This window comes from Xyrauchen texanus, chromosome 2 (genome assembly GCF_025860055.1).
Source record: "Xyrauchen texanus isolate HMW12.3.18 chromosome 2, RBS_HiC_50CHRs, whole genome shotgun sequence".
Lineage (NCBI taxonomy): Eukaryota > Metazoa > Chordata > Actinopteri > Cypriniformes > Catostomidae > Xyrauchen > Xyrauchen texanus.
This window is the reverse complement of record NC_068277.1, coordinates 9841061-9860883: the sequence shown is the minus strand read 5'-3', so window position 1 is coordinate 9860883 and position 19823 is coordinate 9841061. Positions and strand designations below refer to the sequence as shown.

The 19823-nt window shown below is 37.4% G+C and overlaps 1 protein-coding gene across 1 annotated transcript in view; it reads left to right on the top strand.

Annotated features, from left to right (window-relative positions):
* The window catches only part of LOC127660236 (polypeptide N-acetylgalactosaminyltransferase 18-like), a 129974-nt gene that overhangs the window by 46381 nt on the left and 63770 nt on the right, over positions 1-19823 (top strand). Inside the window, exons 2-3 of the mRNA XM_052150371.1 lie at positions 4123-4318; positions 4817-4983. Coding sequence (XP_052006331.1) covers positions 4123-4318; positions 4817-4983 — 363 coding nt within the window. The remainder of the gene's footprint in view (positions 1-4122; positions 4319-4816; positions 4984-19823) is intronic.

Sequence of the window (19823 nt, the reverse complement as noted above, 5' to 3'; positions counted from 1 at the left end):
AAGAGGACCTACGAAGTAGTGGGAATTGGGCATTACAAATTGGGGAGAAAAGGGGATAAAAAAAATACAAAATGCAAAAAAGAATATTGATATAATTGTTTTGCTTATCACCGACTTCTGTCGCATGGATATTTAATAAAAAACGTTTTTTGATCAAAATAAAAAAAAGAAATTATAAACAACTGTTATTGTGGTATTAAATTACTTATACCGTGATATCGAATTTTGGTCATATCACCCACCCCTACAATACAGTACAAATAAAGAAAACGTACTCGTACTGTACATCCCAAAACACACCTGCATTAGGCATATAAATAAACTCCAGCAACTTTCCTCGCATGTAACTCCCACATGTGCACTCCATCCAGAAGTGATCATCCCAATGCCCTATACCCTTAAAAGGCTACCTTCCACTGTTAGAGCTTCAGAGGGCTGAAACAGGGCTTGATAACGGTAATTTACAACTCACTTGCCAATTCTGTTTGGAACGTCCCTACAGCATGGTTTGTGCTCCCTTTAAAATGTAATGCGAAGGTATCATCAGCATGGGTTAAAACACAGCCATGTGTGCTGATCAATTGCATGGGGAGGGTGTGTTTCGTTCTAAAAAACCAATTGATTGGACAAACTTTCTCAATCTCTATGTGATGTGATTTTGCCTGGGTCTGTTTAGCCAGAAGATTTTAAAAGTTTGTGTTTTCTGAAAACAAATGTCATCAGTGTTAAGAAGCACATTAGCATATAGATTACCTTAAAGCTAATAGACATGGACTAAAAGAAGCAAAACTTTAATTTTGATTTCAATGGGTCTTTAATCAACCAACATACATGGGAACTCCAATTCTGTTTGTGTCCAAATGTTTAGCTGCTAATGTGTATGGCACCTACATTAAATGTGAGCCATAATACTATTATATCCTTTATATGTTTAAATAGACTTCCAATGTGCTCTCTTTACACATACATCACAGATTATTAAGCAGGTTGGATGTCATGTTCTGGAACTGGTATTTAGGGAGGTATTTACTCTTGGCGACTTCACTGATTGGATAGCCGTTAATGAAAAACAAAGTGTAAATGTCATCAAGATGCATTAGAGATGCATTAGAATGGATTTATATCCATTTTGCAGAGACACTTTTATGTTGCCTAGTGCAAATTCAACATTCCTGCCTAATCGGATAGCAATTCGATTGATCAAGACGCATGACTAGGTGTAAATGGGTCTTGACTGCCAGCATCCAGCCCTTTAATTTCAGGCTGCTTGAAAAGAATCTTATTAAAAGTCTGTCATATTGAAAACCATAAAAAGCGAGATAAAGAAATTGCACAGAGCCTCACAGAATTCCTTTTCTACCAGCAAGAGGACATAAATCTTTATATATCGATATTTCATCTCAGCAGTCTATATGTTGCCTGTTTGTGCCGATGGCTCAATAAATCACATTCCTGCACTGATGCTAAAGCATGTGGCAGTCTAGACCTGAAAGCTTGGTTTGTTAGCAGCATGGCTCCAATGTTTAATCAGGACTACTGTTTTAGTGTTAGCCCCCTCGCTAGTCAGCATCCAACAGAACCATATTTGATTCAGTCACTGACCCAGGCTGACCCCCTCCATATCAGATTTCTGACTTGGGAATCTGCAGGCATGTTTTCACACAGGTCCAGGTTGTGGTGCTGTGGCTCGCAATAATGGCACTTCCTCATTCAGTGTATCTTAAAGTGTACTGGTTCTCATAGCCTGCCATATTCTAGATATCAAGTACAAATCTTGAATAAGGGCTGTCTTTTAAAGGAGGGCTTAGTTGCTTTGTTGGCATTAATTGAGATATGAACATTGTTATAAGAGGCCTGTGTGAATTTTGGGATGCTGAAAATAATGAATGTATTATTTATTCAGTAATATTTTACTTTAAATAGGGCTAGGTCCAGAGATATGCAAATACTTTTTGATGGCACTCAAATGGGGTTAGTGTCACATAAAATATATATATTTTTTGTTGCAGTCATAGTGGTTTGCCATTTTTAATAGGATAGCCCAGACCCACTTTACATTAGGTGTTTTAAACTACTATGTACTTAAGCATTTGATACAATGTACTTATTATGTACATAGTGTTGTTTTATTGTACTTACATTTAAAGTACCTACATTTATTTACATCTGTAGTTACACTGTTAACCTTACCCTTAATCCTAATCCTAACCCTACACCAACCCTAACCCTAATCTAAACCTCAAACCATCAGCAAATGTGAATCTTGTGAGAATTTTGTAGAACAAAACACAGTCAGCACATTGTATTGTATGTATTTTAATGTTAGTACATAGTAGTTAAAGACACCACATGTAAAGTGTGACCAACGCTTTCAACACACTGGCTCTGCTTTAGAAGTATTTCACTGCTTGAAAATATTTGCTTGTGTTTTATGTCGAAAGCAATTTTTCAGCTCCGTTTTTCTTGTGAGAGACTGACTGACTAGAGACATAATGATGCTTTACATAAATGAAATGTTGGATTCTTTCATGTTTACTTAAATAGTTCATTCATCTTTAATATAGTTACTATTAAGGAAGTACATGGTATTAGTCCAATTACATCAGTGCAGCTCTGATTTCTATATTATATCTACAAACTGCCTGTTAGTGCTGTTAGACATGGAAATGTCTCCACAGACAGTCAGAAATCAAGATCAATAAAAGCGACATTCAGAGTAAACAGCAAAACAGAGCTTTATACACACTAGGTGAATTATGTAATATTGTCTTCGTTGGTAAACACTCTTATTATGTGCAAAATACTTTTTCTTTTTTTTAATTCTTAAAGGGATAGTTCACCCAAAAATAAAAGTTCTCTCATCATTTACTAACCCCCATGCCATCCCAGATGTTTGACTTTCTTTCTTTTGCTGAACACAGAATATTTCAGCTCTGTTGGTCCATACAATGCAATTGAATGGGATCCAAAATTTTGAAGCTCATAAAAGGAAATAAAGCAGCATGAAAGTAATCCATAAGACTCCAGTAGTTAAATCCATATCTTCAGAAGATATGATAGGTGTGGGTGAAAAACAGATACATATTTAAGTATTTTTTACTTTAAGTCTCCACTTTCACTTCCACATTCTTCTTCTTTAGTTTTTGGTGATTCGCATTCTTCATGCACATCGCCACCTACTGGACAGGGAGGAGAATTTATTGTAAAAAATTACTTAAATATTGATCTGTTTCTCACCCACACCTATCATATCACTTCTGAAGACATGGATTAAACCAGTGTAGTCTTATGGATTACTTTCATGCTGCCTTTGTGCATTTTGAAGCACCAAAATGTTGGTCACTTGCTTTGTATGAACCTACAGAGATTGAATATTCTTCTATAAATATTCATTTGTGTTCAGCAGAAGAAAGGAAGTCATACACATCTGGGATGGCATGACGGTGAGTAAATGATGAGAGAATATTCGTTTCTGGTTGAATTATCCCTTTAAATGTAATGGTCCACCCAAAATGTATCATTCTAATACCGTCTCAAACTTGTGTGATTTTCTTGCTTAGCGTACCACAAACAAAGATATTTTAAAGGCTTTATGAGTTTCAAGCTCCAAAAAGGACACAAAGGGAGCATATAGGTAATCTGCATGACTCAAGTTGTTTAATACAAGCCTTCTGAAGTGAAACGATCGCTATGGGTCCTTATTAAGTACTTATTCACTAAATGTGAATGAGCTTCTCTCACGAACGCATCAAGAAGACTGTGGATGTTAAGATTTCTAGTGAAGAATTACTTACATTTTGGTCTGTTTCTCACCCACAGTGATCGTATTGCTTCAGAAGACATGGATTAAACCACTCAAATTTAGATCAGTGTTCTACAGCATCATTTTTGGATTTCAAATAATAGTTTTGTCCTCTGTCGTAGTCTTTTCTCTTGGGATGGTTAGTTTTCCACTAGATTAACACACTTAATAAATATTACTTCTCATATCAAGAATCTATAAATATATAGTAGTTATGTTTAAATTTGAACATCCCGGCTGAATAATGAAGTAGCCTCTGTTCTACAAAAGTTTCATTATCAGGGGAATGACAACCGTCTCTTTCTGTCTGACTCTCACAGAGTCCCCGCTGAAAGGAGATGACAATCAGGTAGATCGATCTTTTTCTGACTCGTCCTTGTTCAACCACTGGGGCCAGGACCTGGGGCCCGAGAGCCGCAGAGTGGCCCTCAAGATGTTTCAGTATTACGGCTACAATGGTTACCTCAGCGACCGCCTCTCCATGGACAGGCCCATCCCAGACTACAGACCTGAGGGGTGAGTGTTCGTTTTCGATTTTATAGGGTCTGTAATGTAATGTAATGTGATGTAACCATGGTACCATGTCCAAAATACCATGGTACATTTTTGTGAGTGGATCCTGTTCATTATAAAGTGCGTACACTGTACTGCAAAGCTTTAGATGTTGCTGTATTTCCTCAATCTTTTATGGATTGAACTCACGACAACATACAGTTTAAACCAAACAACTCTATTTTGACAAGCTAGGAAAGAGGTGTTTGTGAAAAACATAATTACTCCATAACCTGTAAGTACAGTCTTGCTGGCAGCAACATGAAGAACTTCTTCACATTAGATCACATCTGTTCTTTTCTCTCTCAGTGGAGTGAAATCAGAATGTGTACCTGCCGAGAACATCAAAACATTGCCTTGTCATCGAGAAAGGCCCTTGCATTTGCAAAAGGGTCCTCACTCTCGACCCCATATTTCCGAACATTAACATTTGTGCTCCTTTTTCCCCATCTGTTCCTGCAGGTGCAAAAACATTTCTTACCCGTCCAACTTGCCGCAGGTCAGTATAGTGTTCATCTTTGTGAATGAGGCCCTCTCGGTAATTGTGCGCTCCATCCATTCAGCCATGAACCGAACCCCTCGCCACCTGCTCAAAGAGATCGTACTGGTAGACGACAACAGCAATAATGGTAGGTTGATACACAACGCAACTACTTAAAGGGATAGTTAAGCCAAAAATGAAAATTCTGACGTCATTTACTCATTATCATTGTTGTTTAAAACCAGTATCGCATTCTTCTGTGGAACACAAAATGATATGTTACGCAGAATGTTAGAATTCCGATCCCTATCATTCTACTAAATATCTCAATTTGTGTTCTGTAGAATTGTAGGTCTGCATAGAGAATTCAGCTTTTTTTAATTAAGTTAAAATAATGCTGTCAGGAGCGTATATCATTATTTAACCATTTAAGCTCTTAAGATGGGCCCGCCACGAGAAAAACAAAATTGTCAAAATATGAATAACTACAGTCTTGACCAGCACGAAATAGGTATCGTTTGAAAGCTTGTAAGCTTTACTTTCCAATGCATGCAGGCATTATGACTAAAACTGAACAAGTGCTTTGAAATTTGCAGACAGATCAGAAGTGTTCTGTTTTGATCATTTATGCATAAAAAAAAATGCACTGTACATTTTATTGCAATCAATGGAAGCGCAGCGTAGTTCTAGCGGGAAGACTAGCAGCTCTACATCATCACATCATTAGCTGGGTAATTCCTAGCCAATCACATGTAATTGCTTTATAAGTCTGCTCACAATCATCACATTGCTGTTTCGGTGTGCTAACACTGCAACCTCCACCACCCCACCACCACCGGTTGAGCCCTGTCCCGCATGGGGGTAGGCTCCTCGCCCCTGCCTCCTATCTCCGGCAGGACATGACGGTTCCGGGTACAACTCCCTCAGACTGCCGGACGGGGCCTACGCCAAAGAGAGAGACATTACTTTCTGTTTTATATTTATCAAATAAATGGCATCTTAAACTTCACTCAAGCCTGCGTGTCTTCCCGATAGCATCGTTCTCATCAAATAGCCATGTGTCATATATTGTTGGAAAGCTCTCAAAGAGTAGAATACAACCATAAAAATGTAGTGAGTAATAGCTAAGTATGTCTTTGACAATTATGTTAGTGTTGTTTATTTGCGGCATTTTTGCTTATAACTTTATGAAAAATAGATGTAACATAAAATGTAATATACAATTACTTAGAGGAGGTCATACCTTGTGTGTGGGCTCTTTCAAACGAGCCCACACACAAGGTAATCTGCTGCATAGATAATTAGATTATCCACACGAAGCACAGATTACATATGACCACCAGGAGATGGTGCCATGTAAATGACAGACTCAGTGATGCAGACTCATTGAGTCAAAAGATACTCATTCTGTGAAATCTCATTACTAAAATCATATCTCCATGTTATGCTTACTTTTTTCATTTTTGTGTTTGCATGTGTAATTAGTTCTTATGTACAATTATTTAGTTTTATTTGTTTGGAGAGGCTTTTTATAGAAGACTGATTCCGCAAAACAATAGAAATAAATAAATAAAAGAGCTAATTCTGAAATTTCACGCAATTGCAAGACATAATGTCGCAGTTACGCGATAGAAACCTGCAAACATGAGATATAATCTCTCAATTTCGTGGAATAAATTTGCAACTGCGTGATAAGGACTCGGAATTGTGAATGTTTCTCGCAATTACGACTTAATAATTCGCAATTGTGAAATATAAAGTCACAATTGTGAGTTTTTATCAGGCAATTGCGAGTTTATATCATGTAATTGCAACTTTATTTTTGCATTTTTTACTTTATAAGTGACATTTCTCATCTTTCCCTGCATTCCAAATGGGACAAATCACCCTCCGAAGGGCTCTTTTAAGGGAGAACAGTCATGAGAGTCATGCTGTAAGATTGCTTCAAACAGAGTTTCTAATAATTTTTTTTTTACGAATTACACTTATTGTTAATCCCAACACCTTTTAGCCCTCCAAAGCTTGCACAGTGCATGGTAGAGTCTTTGAAGGGAATAGGGCATAGGGATAATCACTGCTGAATGGAACACACTCAGCATGTCTGAGCATATATTCGCTGGATATTCGGTTTCTCTCATCCGGGTTCTCTTGATACAAATATATCATTATCACAATTAAGTTAAAGCGGGCATAAATCATTTGACTTAAAACCGTCAAAGTTTGTTGTAGCTACAGAATAAAAGCCTGCATACGCTCTGATGCACTTCCATTGGCATACGTAAGGGACCGTCTGAAAATTCTGCCCACTGCGCTAAAACATTGACGCGTCCAAGCATTCAATCAACTGCCTTATGCCTATTATATATAAGTTATAGAACTGTGAAAACACAATTTAAGATTCTGAAGGTTGTAGTATGCTGCCAGTGGAGACTGACTTACTATATGCCCTATTTTCCCATTATGTGCAATTATATGTAAAGCTTTCAATTATTTTAGGAATAATATCACTAAAATTCTCCAGTATGTTATTTTCACATTCCAAAGGTTGTTTCCAGTGTGCTATATGACTAACTACAGGTCTTATTTTTCCAATATCTCCAATTATACCTATATATTATTCACTCAATTTCACTTATTTCACTTAATTTCACTTATATCATATTTTCACATTCCAATGGATGTAGTACGCTCCCAGTGGATAGACTGACTCTCTACAGGTAATATTTAGGTTTAATTTAGGTTCCCTATATCAAAAATAATAAAAGATTGTATATCCTGTCATGCATCCACCCCAAGAGCCTACTACAACCATTTAAATGTGAAAGTATGCTTTTGGTGAATTGTAGTGATTTATTTTCTTAAATAATTGAAGTTTAGACATATTAGACAAACATCTCTAGTAAGTCAGTCTATCCACTGGGAACCTACAACAAACTTTGGAATGTGAAAATATTATTTAGATTAATTTTAGTGATTTCTTTTCTTAAATAATTGAATACTGTATAAGTATTATTAGACATATTGGAAAAATAAAACATGTTGTAAGTCATGCACCCCACTAGGAGCCAACTGCAACCTTTGGAATGTGAAATACAATTTTGTTGATTTTTAGATAATTTTTATTTAAAATAATTGAAGACTCTGTATGTATATTTAGTTATATTGGGAAAAAAAAGACCTGTAGTGAGTTATGCATCCAACCAGGAGCTACAATCGTGATTTTGTTTTATTTTACATAAAATAGCTGAATACTGTATTCATATAATTAGAAATACATAAATAATCTCACCTGTGTTAAGTCAGTCTATCCATTGGGAACATACTACAACCTTCGGATTGTGAAAATAACATTTTTCTGAATGTTTTTCTAAGATAATTGAATAGTGTTTTCATACAGTTGAGCTTATTGTAATAATATGACCAGTATTGTCAGTCCTATCCTCTTGGAACATACTTTTTGATACATTACACAAGTTTTTATCAATAGAATTGCGAGTTTATTTCTCGCAATTTGTACTTTAAAACTTGCATTTATGAGAAATAATTTTGCAATTGCGAGTTTACACTGATCAGCCACAACATTTAAAACCAATAACATTTATTATCTCGTTACAATAGCACCTGTCAAGGGGTGGGATATATTAGGCAGTCAATTCAACAGTCAATTCTTGAATTTCACATGTTGGAAGCTGGAAAAATGAGAAAGCGTAAGGATCTGAGTGACTTTGACAAAGACACAAATTGTGATGTCTAGACGACTGGGTCAGAGCATCTCCAAAACGGCAGGTCTTGTGGAAAACGGCAGTGGTTAGTACTTACCAAAAGGATCTGCTGCTAACGTCTTTGTGCCAGATACCACAGGACACTTTCAAAGGTCTTGTGGAGTCCATGCGTCAAAAGCTGGTCAGAGCTGTTTTGGCGACACTAGGGGGAGCTACACGATACTTGGCAGGCGGTTGTAATACTGTGGCTGGCCGGTGTATCACGTAATTGCGACTTATTTATCAATTGCGAGATATAAAGTCGCAACTGGTTGGATAAAATCACCATTGTGAGCTGAAAAGCCAGAATTAGCTCTTTTATTTTTTTTATTATGTGGCGGGATCCGTCTTCTATAGATTTGGACACATGGAGACATTTTTGGACACTATAATATACAGTATTATTTTTGTACTGCTATTACTTTTGATAGCTTTGTTGTATCAACACAACATTTTTCTCAGATACAGTTGACATGATTGGGAACAAAACATTTTTTAGAGCCACCTTATGTACACCAAGAGATAAATAATGTCAAATCAGAAAAATAAGATTTTTTTTATTTTTTTCAGCAGTTGCTTAGGCTGAGAGTCTCAGAATGAATCAATCTATATAATTAAAAAATTATACCAAATTTTGGATATGCCACCTGAATCAGGAAATCTTTAAAAACACCTTCAGAGCTTAAAGAGTTAATAACCTTAGAACTCATAATAACTCTGTCTTGAAAGGTTATAACATAGAAATAAACATTCAAAATCAATTTATCTATTGAGACATTTTTACTCCCGAAACCTTACTGTTGCGTTATAATGCTGTAACAGCTTGCTATGAAAATGGAACAAAACATGCATTTAGTTTTTTTCTTCTCTCTCATTGGACTGTAGCTGTCTGTCACTGTGGGGCTCATAGTGTTAATAATTACCCCTGTATGGCTTCTCAACATTCTTTCTTTAATCTCGCCCTTCTGTGTGCTTAATTAGCGGCTGCACTCATTGGATTAAAGTGATGGTGAAGGAATACTAATCAGCTTTAAAAAGGAAGAAATATTTTCCCTGGAAAGAGTAAACCTAAGAAAAGAGTATTGAATTATTAGGTTTCCCTGACACTGTATGCCTCAGGTTCTAAATTATCTTTGCATTTAGTGGTTTTGTCTGCAGGTCATAAATAGAAAGCCTATTGTAGACTCCCTCTTGAGCGTTTTGCCGTCCAACTAGGGCGGGGCAATATGGCTCCAAAAATGTTGGGTCTGTTCCAAAACATTGTGAGCTGCCTCGCTGTCTCCTGCCTACATAGGCAGCTGTCTTCTATGGAAGCATCTTTACTTAAATGGACCCTCATAAGAGTGCGATTTGGAATGCTCTATGTAGACGCTCCACACGTCATTCAAATAGTGCTTAATAGTATTTATAACCAATATTTTGCTCGCTTTCTCCGCCATGTTGGATTTATTTTTCCACCGAGCTCATTGCTGTGCACTCTGGGATCGCCTATCCAGGGAAGGATACATGCGATACTACCTTAGCATTTGGCCAAAACAAGATATCTTAGAAGGCAGCATAATTAAGATATCTACCTTTTGGATCAGCCTTCATGTCGGGATCACGCCTGTAATCACTTAAAGTGCTGCTTCTGATGGAAGCTCAATAGGTTTTGGAACAGACACTATATCTCAATATTTTCAGCACGTTGATGATATTCTATATTTATCTCGATAATTGTTTATTGGCCGAGGAATGACAAAAATGATTGCTAATTGCCAGTTCAAGAACCCTAGCAAACATGGTTCTTTATGATAAGGTTATTTGTTGTAGAACCTTTTAATAACCTTTCTTTTTAATTTGTTGCTTTTAACATTTCTATAGCAACTCAATCACCTGTCTTCCCTTCCGGTAAATTACTAAACTGGACCACAAAGTTTCTGTTGATTATCATTTATTTTTCTTCATTAAAAGTAAAAAAATACATCTTTGACATTTTGATAATGTCACTGCATGCCATGTGTCGGCTGTCGCTCATAGCTTTTCCTTTATCATTACTGCTAGGATACCGCTAACTGTTGTCACCCATATGGCTCTGTGGAGCCAGCCAGGTCCTTTCAATTGTGAGCATTATCTACAGACATTGCTCCCTAATGAGAAAGTCAGCTTGGGTACAGATTGCACTTTATTATAGTGTTGTAGACACCGTGACCATGCTGAGGAGAAAGCGGGTAAATTGACCCAAATGACTCCTCACTAATTGCACAATCTTGAGAAGAACAGCCCACTCTTTCAGATGCCACACAGTGGATCACCCTGTCCAGACAGCTCTATTTTAACATTCAAAGATGAGGGTGGTGAAGTGGCAATTCAAATAAGAGCGTATGTCACCTGTGGGACCAACGTCTAATCTGTCAGCCTTCAGGGTCATAGCAAAGAAAATTAAATCTCAATCTCCTCAAAACCTGAGAATAAGCTGACAAAATTGTTCTGCCTCAGCAGAAGACTATGATGAATAACCAGCTTATCATCAGAGATGAGGACCTAAATACAGGTTTTTAAGAGTATAGAAATCAAATAAGACTATAGGATATTCTATACTATACTATAGCATTACCATGTTTTTGGACTTATTTTGTTTTGTTTATGGGCAGTAGGTGCCTTGGAATACCATGTAAATATCATGGTATAATATGAATATGGTAATCACTCAGTACCATTGTACAGTAAATTGAGTTTTTTCAACTGAGGGGTCATTTTTTAAGAAACAGCATGAACATTTTCACCTCATCTCAAATTATTTATGTGATGGAAGTTATGTTTTAAAATTTTTTGGGAATAAATCCCAGGCTTCTTTGCCTGCTAAGGTAATTTTCATAGCTAGCGTTTTATAATAATATACATTTTTCAAATTCATTTGTATACAATAAATAAATAAAATAAATTAATTGAAATAATAAAATAATATTTTCTCACTTTTCAGTTTTTACTCAATTACAGTTTGTTTAAAAATTTCTCACTATAAAATATTCTGTCCAAAATTAACATTTTCTTCACACATCGCATGTCTCTTATTAAATCTCAAGCATGCTCTTCACTGACACTTTTGTGTCTTTGGTAACTAAAAACACTAACCTTTGATAAAACGTGTAATAGTAAAAGTGTTATATAAAATGAAAATAATACTTGATGTCAATCAATTAATCAAACAATTAATACTGTAATAGTGTGTGATTATTTCACTCTTTGTTTAGATTGTCATAATTTTAAAGAAATAGTTCAAACAAAAATAAAATTCTCTCATGATTTACTCACACTCATGCCATCCCAGATGTGTATGACTTTCTTTCTTCTGCGAAACATTAATGAAGATCTTTAGAAGAATATCTCAGCTCTGTAGGTTCATACAATGCAAGTGAATGGTGACCAAACCTTTCAAAATCTGAAACACAACTAACTCAACAAGGTTTTAATATCTCACGAAGACATGCATTTTGACCATTCACACACAACCCCAATCGCAAGTCGCGAGAGCTCTTCTTACATGCACGCACGTACACATGAGTGCTTGAAAGCAGCTGATAACAAGACAGAATTTGGGTTTTTTACTTCACTTCAAGATGATAAAAACTCATCGGTAAGGAATTAAACTCCGGTAGCCTACCCCTATCGGGAGAACCGAGCAGGCCAGTGGGTCGGCCACGAAATGTGCCGAATGGGCTGCGATTAAGCTAAAATGAGCCGTGTTATGCAGAACGGACCACAAAACGGCGGCGTAATATGCAGAAAAGGACTGCGAATATCCCCCCTTTCAACTTTTGAGCCAGTTGCTATGTAAAGTCCCAGGCCGATTTCTCTTCAAAGTCCAGCCCTGCCTACCCCTTGCACCGCGCATGATTTAGATCCCAAGACGTAGGCAGGTAACACATGGTAAAGCCAAGTGCTTTTTTGTAAGCGTATGCTGGCTTTATGTTTTTTAATCTGTTAAAAGAAGGAATGATGCATTGATTTCATGTATATTGTATTATCTTGCTTGAGAGCTTCACATCTTAGTTCAAAACAGCTTAGCTGTCCCAGCTCTCGGAGTTTGTATTGATATACATAAAGATCAAAGCATTCTCTTTCTTTGAACAGGGAAAATAAGAAAAGTCATCCTCACAGAACCTGAGGAAACATTCAGTATCATTGAGTCTTTCTGAGATTGACAGTAAGGACAGCTAGATATGGATTAAATGGCTTAAATTAAGATGACATGTTTTTCCAACCTCAGATATGCCAAAATAACGGATACACATAGATCGGCTAAAATAAAAGACAGAATAGTTCAGTTGAAAATGAAAGGTGCAGCTCTTCCTTTTGACAAATTATGTTGTAGAACTTACATAGCTTAGGCTTGTCTTTCTTCCTAATATTATCCTGTGTCTCTACAACTAGCAGTGGAATACTAAGTCAAGCTTATTGCTTTGTATTGACTAAAAGTGCACTAAGTGCCCTTGAGATAGTGGTGATCATAGATTGGTGCATTTATTCATGAGCTTTGATATAATGGACCTGTTATCCTCTTTTAAATTAGAATTCATCATAAAACAATACAGATCACAACTTTTTCCTCCAATCAATTGATATTTTAATTATTTATTTAGAAAGATGAAAGTTCTGCTGTAATGTACTTTGTGAGCTTGTGGAGAATTTCCATTTTCATACTGACCTGTTTGATGTGATGTTGCTGTATGCCACCATGCCACCACATTTGTGACCAAATCTCCATATAACTAATGTTAGTCAATAAAAAACACATCCTAGATTATGAAGTGCAGACTTTATTCAATCACACCACCAGACTACAATGTAAACAAAGTGTGTTCAGACTTGTAATTTCTGAATGAGAGATGTGTAAGTTGATGTACCAGTAGGCGTGCTTACCCGTCACACATCAGACTCATCGGTGTACAGAAGTGAATCATGGATATAATATATTTAAATGCCTGCAAAAGTCAAATTTGGCACAATTTGTGCTGACTTCAGACCTGTATACACTTTTCCTGGGACTTTATTTTTTGTATGTTTTTCATATACATTTTTAACAGTCACAAACATGGCCACTGTGAGGAAAAAGTGACAAAATTGAAACGGGTCAATAGTCCTATATAAGGTAGATTTTCATTTTCGATCTGCTACATCATAAAACTCATATTTGCAGCAAGGAAAAAGCATTAGAGCAACATTCTAGGGCTTTTAAAAAAGACATTCACTTCACGTTTACTTGTGTAATTCCACAATTTCAGTGATCGATAAGGGACGCCACTCACGCAAGGATAAACTCTATGCTTAACTCAACATCCCACTCAAGGGCAAGGTCAATTGAATCGTGGTAGGAAAAAAGAACCTGTACCTTCTGCCATGCCTGTGGCAAGTATCATGATCATTAGAGGTTAAGAAATGGAGAAGGTAATCATCACTGTGACTGCGTGAACTTGCCATACTAACCAATCACCACCTACACTGGATCGTTCTGTCTGTAGATACAGTGGCATGAAAAAGTATGTGAAACGTTTGGAATTGGCTGTTTTGTTGTTTATCATTAATTGGTCATAAAATGTGATCTCATCTTCATCAAAGTCACAAGTATAGACCAAATGTAGTCCCGGCTACATTTGGTCTATACATAGGATACTGTAAAGGGATCAGTGGAAAGGAGGAGGCGAGAACTGACTTGACGATATAAATAATAGTTTTAATGTTAAACTTAAAAGACAACATAAACACAGACATGACGGACATGTCCGTTAACGATCTCTCTCTCCCGCACGATCCCCTGCAGTCCACCTTTATCCCTCACGGTGGCTTAATTAGCCTAATACGGGACCGGGTGTGTAGGATCACGACCCAGCCCCGCCCTCCGCCCTGCCACAGATACGAACCAATGTTTAGTGCTGGAGATGCCTATAGCAGATAGAGTCAGTGTCAAAAGCTGAGCTAAGATCGAGTAGAAGAAGAATGTTGAGTTAACCTGTGTCTGCAGAAATGACAAGGTAATTTGCTACTCTTAATAGAGCTGTTTCCGTGCTGTGTAGTGGGCGAAAACCTGACTGATAGGGCTCGAAGTGATTGTTAGACTACAGGTGTTCCTGAATTTGGGAAGCAACCACTCTCTCAAAGATCTTGGCCACAAATGGAAGGTTGGAAATAGGCCTATCATTCTCAAATACAAATGGATCAGCACCAGGTTTCTTGAGTACAGGGGAAACAATGGCTGTTTTTAAAGCTATTGGAACAATACCAGAAAAAGTGATGTATTAATCAAGAGAGAGATAGGAGTAGTGGTAGCATGAAGAGAACATTTGGGAGAAGTATGTGCAGCGTCAAAATGGGACTTTGAAGTGTGTGATTTATTATTCAACTCAAAGCAACATAAGACAGGGTGGTATGGGGAAAAGTAGTAAGTCGAGTGACAGGATGGATATGAAAGAACTCTAAATTCAAAAAAATCAGTAGCTTCAGTAGGGTTAAAGTGGCCGCAGATTGAGTCAGTTTTGTTTTTGAAAAACTGTAGAAATGATTCACATACCGATGCAGGTGGTGACAGTGATGGAAAAGAGAGTTTTAGGTTTACAGATTGAGTTATTGATAATGGAAGAAAAATTATTTCTCCCAGGCAGTAATAAGAGAAGACTTGAGTCAGATTGGACAAGATGATCAGAGAGAGAGCCACAGAACAGCCTAACCAGTTTTCTTGAGGAACCATTCCAGACATCAACCCATTGATTTCATAACCCACAATTCAGGAGTATACTAAGAAGAGGAATAAGAGGAAGGAACCAGCCTACACTTGACAGGTGCATAGTAATCTAAGATGGAGGTAGTTGTTGCATTGTATAAAGTAATAATTTCATCATGGCAGGAAAGGTTTAAAGAAGATGGAAGTACAGCATTGCAGGTAGAATCAGTGAAAGATGACAGATTGATAGAATTTATATCAAAATACGATATACAATTTGCTACAAGACTTAAAGAGATAACAGCTGCAGCCAAACTTAATGAGCTTATGATCAGAAAAACCATCCAAAGTTCCCAACACAGAAAGATGGTTAAACCCAGAGGAACATGCCAAATCCAAAGAGTGGCCATGATAATGAGTTTGAAAATGTACATGCTGATTGAAATTGAAACAATCAAGTATATAAATAAAATAATTAGAAGCAGTTGATATTGAAATCTCCATTATCACTGTTTTATGTGATGCACAGGCTAGAGTAAGCAATTCACTGAAGCCAGAAAGAAAGTTTGGGTGTCTATTGGGTGGTCTAAAGAATAGAATTACAAGCAACAGGGTTTTGACGTAACAGTCTAATACAGATATATTCAAATGATAAGGTTTCATGAAAATCAACAATAGTTGATTTAATGTTGGTGGACAACCACTAAGCAATTGCCCCTGCCTTGGAGTCGGGGCTTAGCAAGGAATGTGTAGCCCTCCGGTATCATCAGGTTGATTTCCATGTAATTATTGTGCTGTTTGCCAAGTTTCGGTTAAGAAGAGCATGTCCAATTTATTGTCAATAATAACATCTCTGAGCATATTGCCTTTACCAGTCAACGAGCAAACATTTAAAAAAGCACCAGTGCTGCATGGGGACACATAGTCCATAGCAGGCCAACTGACTGATTCAAGCCTGACTGGGTTAGTAGCAAGCCAACATTAACTCCACTATAAGAAGTGCATGATGAAGACAATCTGAGGTTAGAGCAGGAGGCCCAGATAGACAGAATCGAAGTAGGGGATGAGTTGTGTAAATTCCAATGGCGTGAATGTAGTGTGGATGTCCAACACAGGACACAATCTCTTTGAGACTCTCCCCTCTGGCAGGAGGCTACGGTCCATCAGGACCAAAACCTCACGCTACAGGAACAGATTCTTCCCGTCTGCAGCTGACCTCATAAACAAGGCCTAGGACCTCCCTGACACATCCATAGACACTACGCATTACATTAACATAGTTTCCACATCTGTCTTGCGCCATGTATAGAACATTGCACTTTTTATTACACTCAAACTGTGAACGATTCTTTGAACAGTGAACATTTGCACATTTTATGTAGTTCTTCCCTAAACATAGTGTATTAAATATAGTTTATTATTTATCTTACTATCTTTATTGTTATTTTATGCATCAAAGACCAAGGCAAATTCCTTGTATGTGAAAACTTACTTGGCAATAAAGTCAATTCTGATTCTGATTCTGATGTCTAGTAATCCTAAACTGTTTAAAATAATCATAAAACACAGAGTCTAATGGGGAATAGCAGTTAATACTGCGTAGCTGTGATGAGGAGTATTCAAGCACCATACCCACAGAGATATCTACTAGTATGACTAGCAGAGTGAGGCCAATAAAGTTCAGCACTACATTCAGAGTTCATATAAGGCATGGAGGAGATCAGCAGAGAACTTGAACCGACTACAAAAAGACAACCTAAACCAGGCCGTACCATATAAGCCATGACCAGACAAGCAGAAGACACCCAAACACAGCCAAGGAGAAAGTGGAGACTTATCTCATTAGTTGAACTCAGGCTGAACCGCCAATGAAATAACACCAGACACAGATCAATGAGAGAGTGGAGACTAAATCACCGTCTAAACTAGCAGGGATAAGCAGTGGTCAACAGGTTTTCTAATGGTGTGTGAGGCAGTGCATGCAGCAAAGAGTCCAGGGTATGTGGGGAGATCCAGAGAGAGAGATATTCCACGGGTGCAGTCAAAATATGGTCGGCAGTGCACAAATAGTTCAATATTTCATCAGACATCACCAACATCACCACAAGTTGTTTGGGGAAAAAAGACTCTGCTCTCATCCAACAACAAACTTAAGCATTTTCAGTTTGCCAAACACCACTGGAACTTCAAATGCGACCGGGATCTATGGTCAGATTAAACAAAAAAGAGCTTTTTGGCAGCAAACACCAGAATTGGGTTTGAAAGTACCCAATGCCCACAGTTAAATGTGGTGCTGGATCTTTAATGTTGTGGGGATGTTTTTCTGCCAGAGGTCCTGGACATCTTGTTCGGATACATGGCATCATGGACTCTATCAAATACCAACAGATAAAAAATCAAAACCTGGCCTCCTCTGCCAGAAAGCTTACCATGGGCCCTGGTTGGATCTTCCAGCAGGACAATGATCCAAAACAAACATCAAAATCAACACAAACATGGTTCACTAACCACAAAATCAAGGTTCTGCCATGGCCATCCCAGTCCTGAACTATAGAAAATTCGTGGGGAGAACTGAAGATGAGAGTCCAACAACATGGACCTCTGAATTTGAAGGATCTGGAGAGATTCTGTATGGAGGAATGGTCTCAGATCACTTGCCATGTGTTCTCCAACCTCATTAGGCATTTTAAGAGAAGACTATCTTGGTAAAGGGAGGTTGCAAATGTATTGAAAAAAAGGGTGCCAATAATTATAGCCAATGCATTTTTGAGAAAAAAATATTTATTTAATAATGAGACGTTTCCCATGTTTTACTTAAATTAAAGGAGTGTTTTTTTATTTTTGAGTGTTCTTTTATTGTATTATTTTTTATGAAAGATCAAAAGGATAAACGGTTATTATGACCTTTTTCAACAGCGTTCTTTGCTCATATTTATCAAGGTTGTCAATATTTCTTGCCACCACTGTATCTGCATACTACTGTATAGCAAATTCAGAGTCTTAGAAATGTTTTCTTGGAAGATCTAAAGAGAGTTCTAGGGTAATACATTTGCCATTCATGATACTGTGATGAAAACATTATATTGAATGTGAAATGGTGTGCTGTCTTTATGCTTTTCACATTAGCATCCACTGTCTCTTAAAGATCTCATCCTTTCTTCCGCCAATTTCTGTCTGTGAGGGAGGAAAAACTTGAAAATTAATAATAAATCACAGGATTTCAATTTAACAGTGAAACGTAACACAAGAGAGGACCCAAATTAAAACTTCATGACTCTTCTTCTCAGTTTGCATTACATTGCCTATAGAAAATCATTATACCACTTTGGAATAGTCACTATTTTTGTTTTACAGCCTGATAGTAAATCCCTTAAAAAAAAAATCCAGCTTTATTTACAAATTTTTCATTACAACGTTCAAGTAATGAAAAAAAAGGCAACAGTTCAAAAACGAATAAAAGATGAAAAACTAGAATAACAGGGTTTGAAATGTGCCTCATATCATACCCCTGAATTTCATATTTCGTAAGGCCACCTTTTGTGTTAATGACCGCCATCAGTCTGTATAGACTGAATATATTTCTCTACTAGCTTTGTGCACCAAGATGGGGGAATATTTGCCCATTCTTCCTTGCAGAATTGTTCGAGTTCAGTTAAATCGTGGGGTGAGCGGGGATGGACTGCTCTCTTCTTTTGGATTTAGGTCAGGGCTTTGAATTGGCCACCCAAAGACTTGACCATCCTATCCTTAACCAATGCATTGATTTTTTTTGTGGTTTAGGGTCATTGTCAAGGTGAACCACATGCCGTCTTCAATTGTCAAGCAGAAGGCCACATATTTTCCTCAAGAATCTGGGTATACATGGCAGCATCCATTTTCACTTCAATCCGATTGCCTGGTCCCTGCTCAAAAGTAACATTTTTGTCTCATATGATCATGGAGGTTTTGATGCCATGTGGCAAACGGTTTTATTGTTATATGAGACAAAAATTTAACTTTTTGGACTGAACTCCAAGCACTATATTTGGAAAAAACAGAACACAGCACACCACCCAAAACATATCATACCTACTGTGAAGCATGGTGCTGGCAACATTATGTTGAGGGGATATTTCTTTTTAGCAGGGAGTGGCAATTGGTCAGGATTAACAGAAAATGGATGCTGCAATGTCCACCCAAATGCTTTTCCACTGGCGAACCAGGGCTGCCAACTGGCCAGCCTCGGACCTGGAGCCACTTGACTAAAATTGATCTGCGTTCCCACTATCAGGCCAATAGAGTGCAACAGTCTGGTTCCGGAAGTTAAAATTACATACATTTGTCCCATAGACGGATTGGTTTATAACAATAACTTCTAAACTTTTAGAGACAGACCTACTATGAACTATGTGGTTTACCATCGATGATATATGCTTCCGTTGAATCCATCTGCGTTATCTCAACTTCATTGTGTAAAAATAGTGTTTTATAGCTGAATTCAAGGTAAACAACTAGATTACCCATGATATAGCAGAGAAAGATCCTCCAATC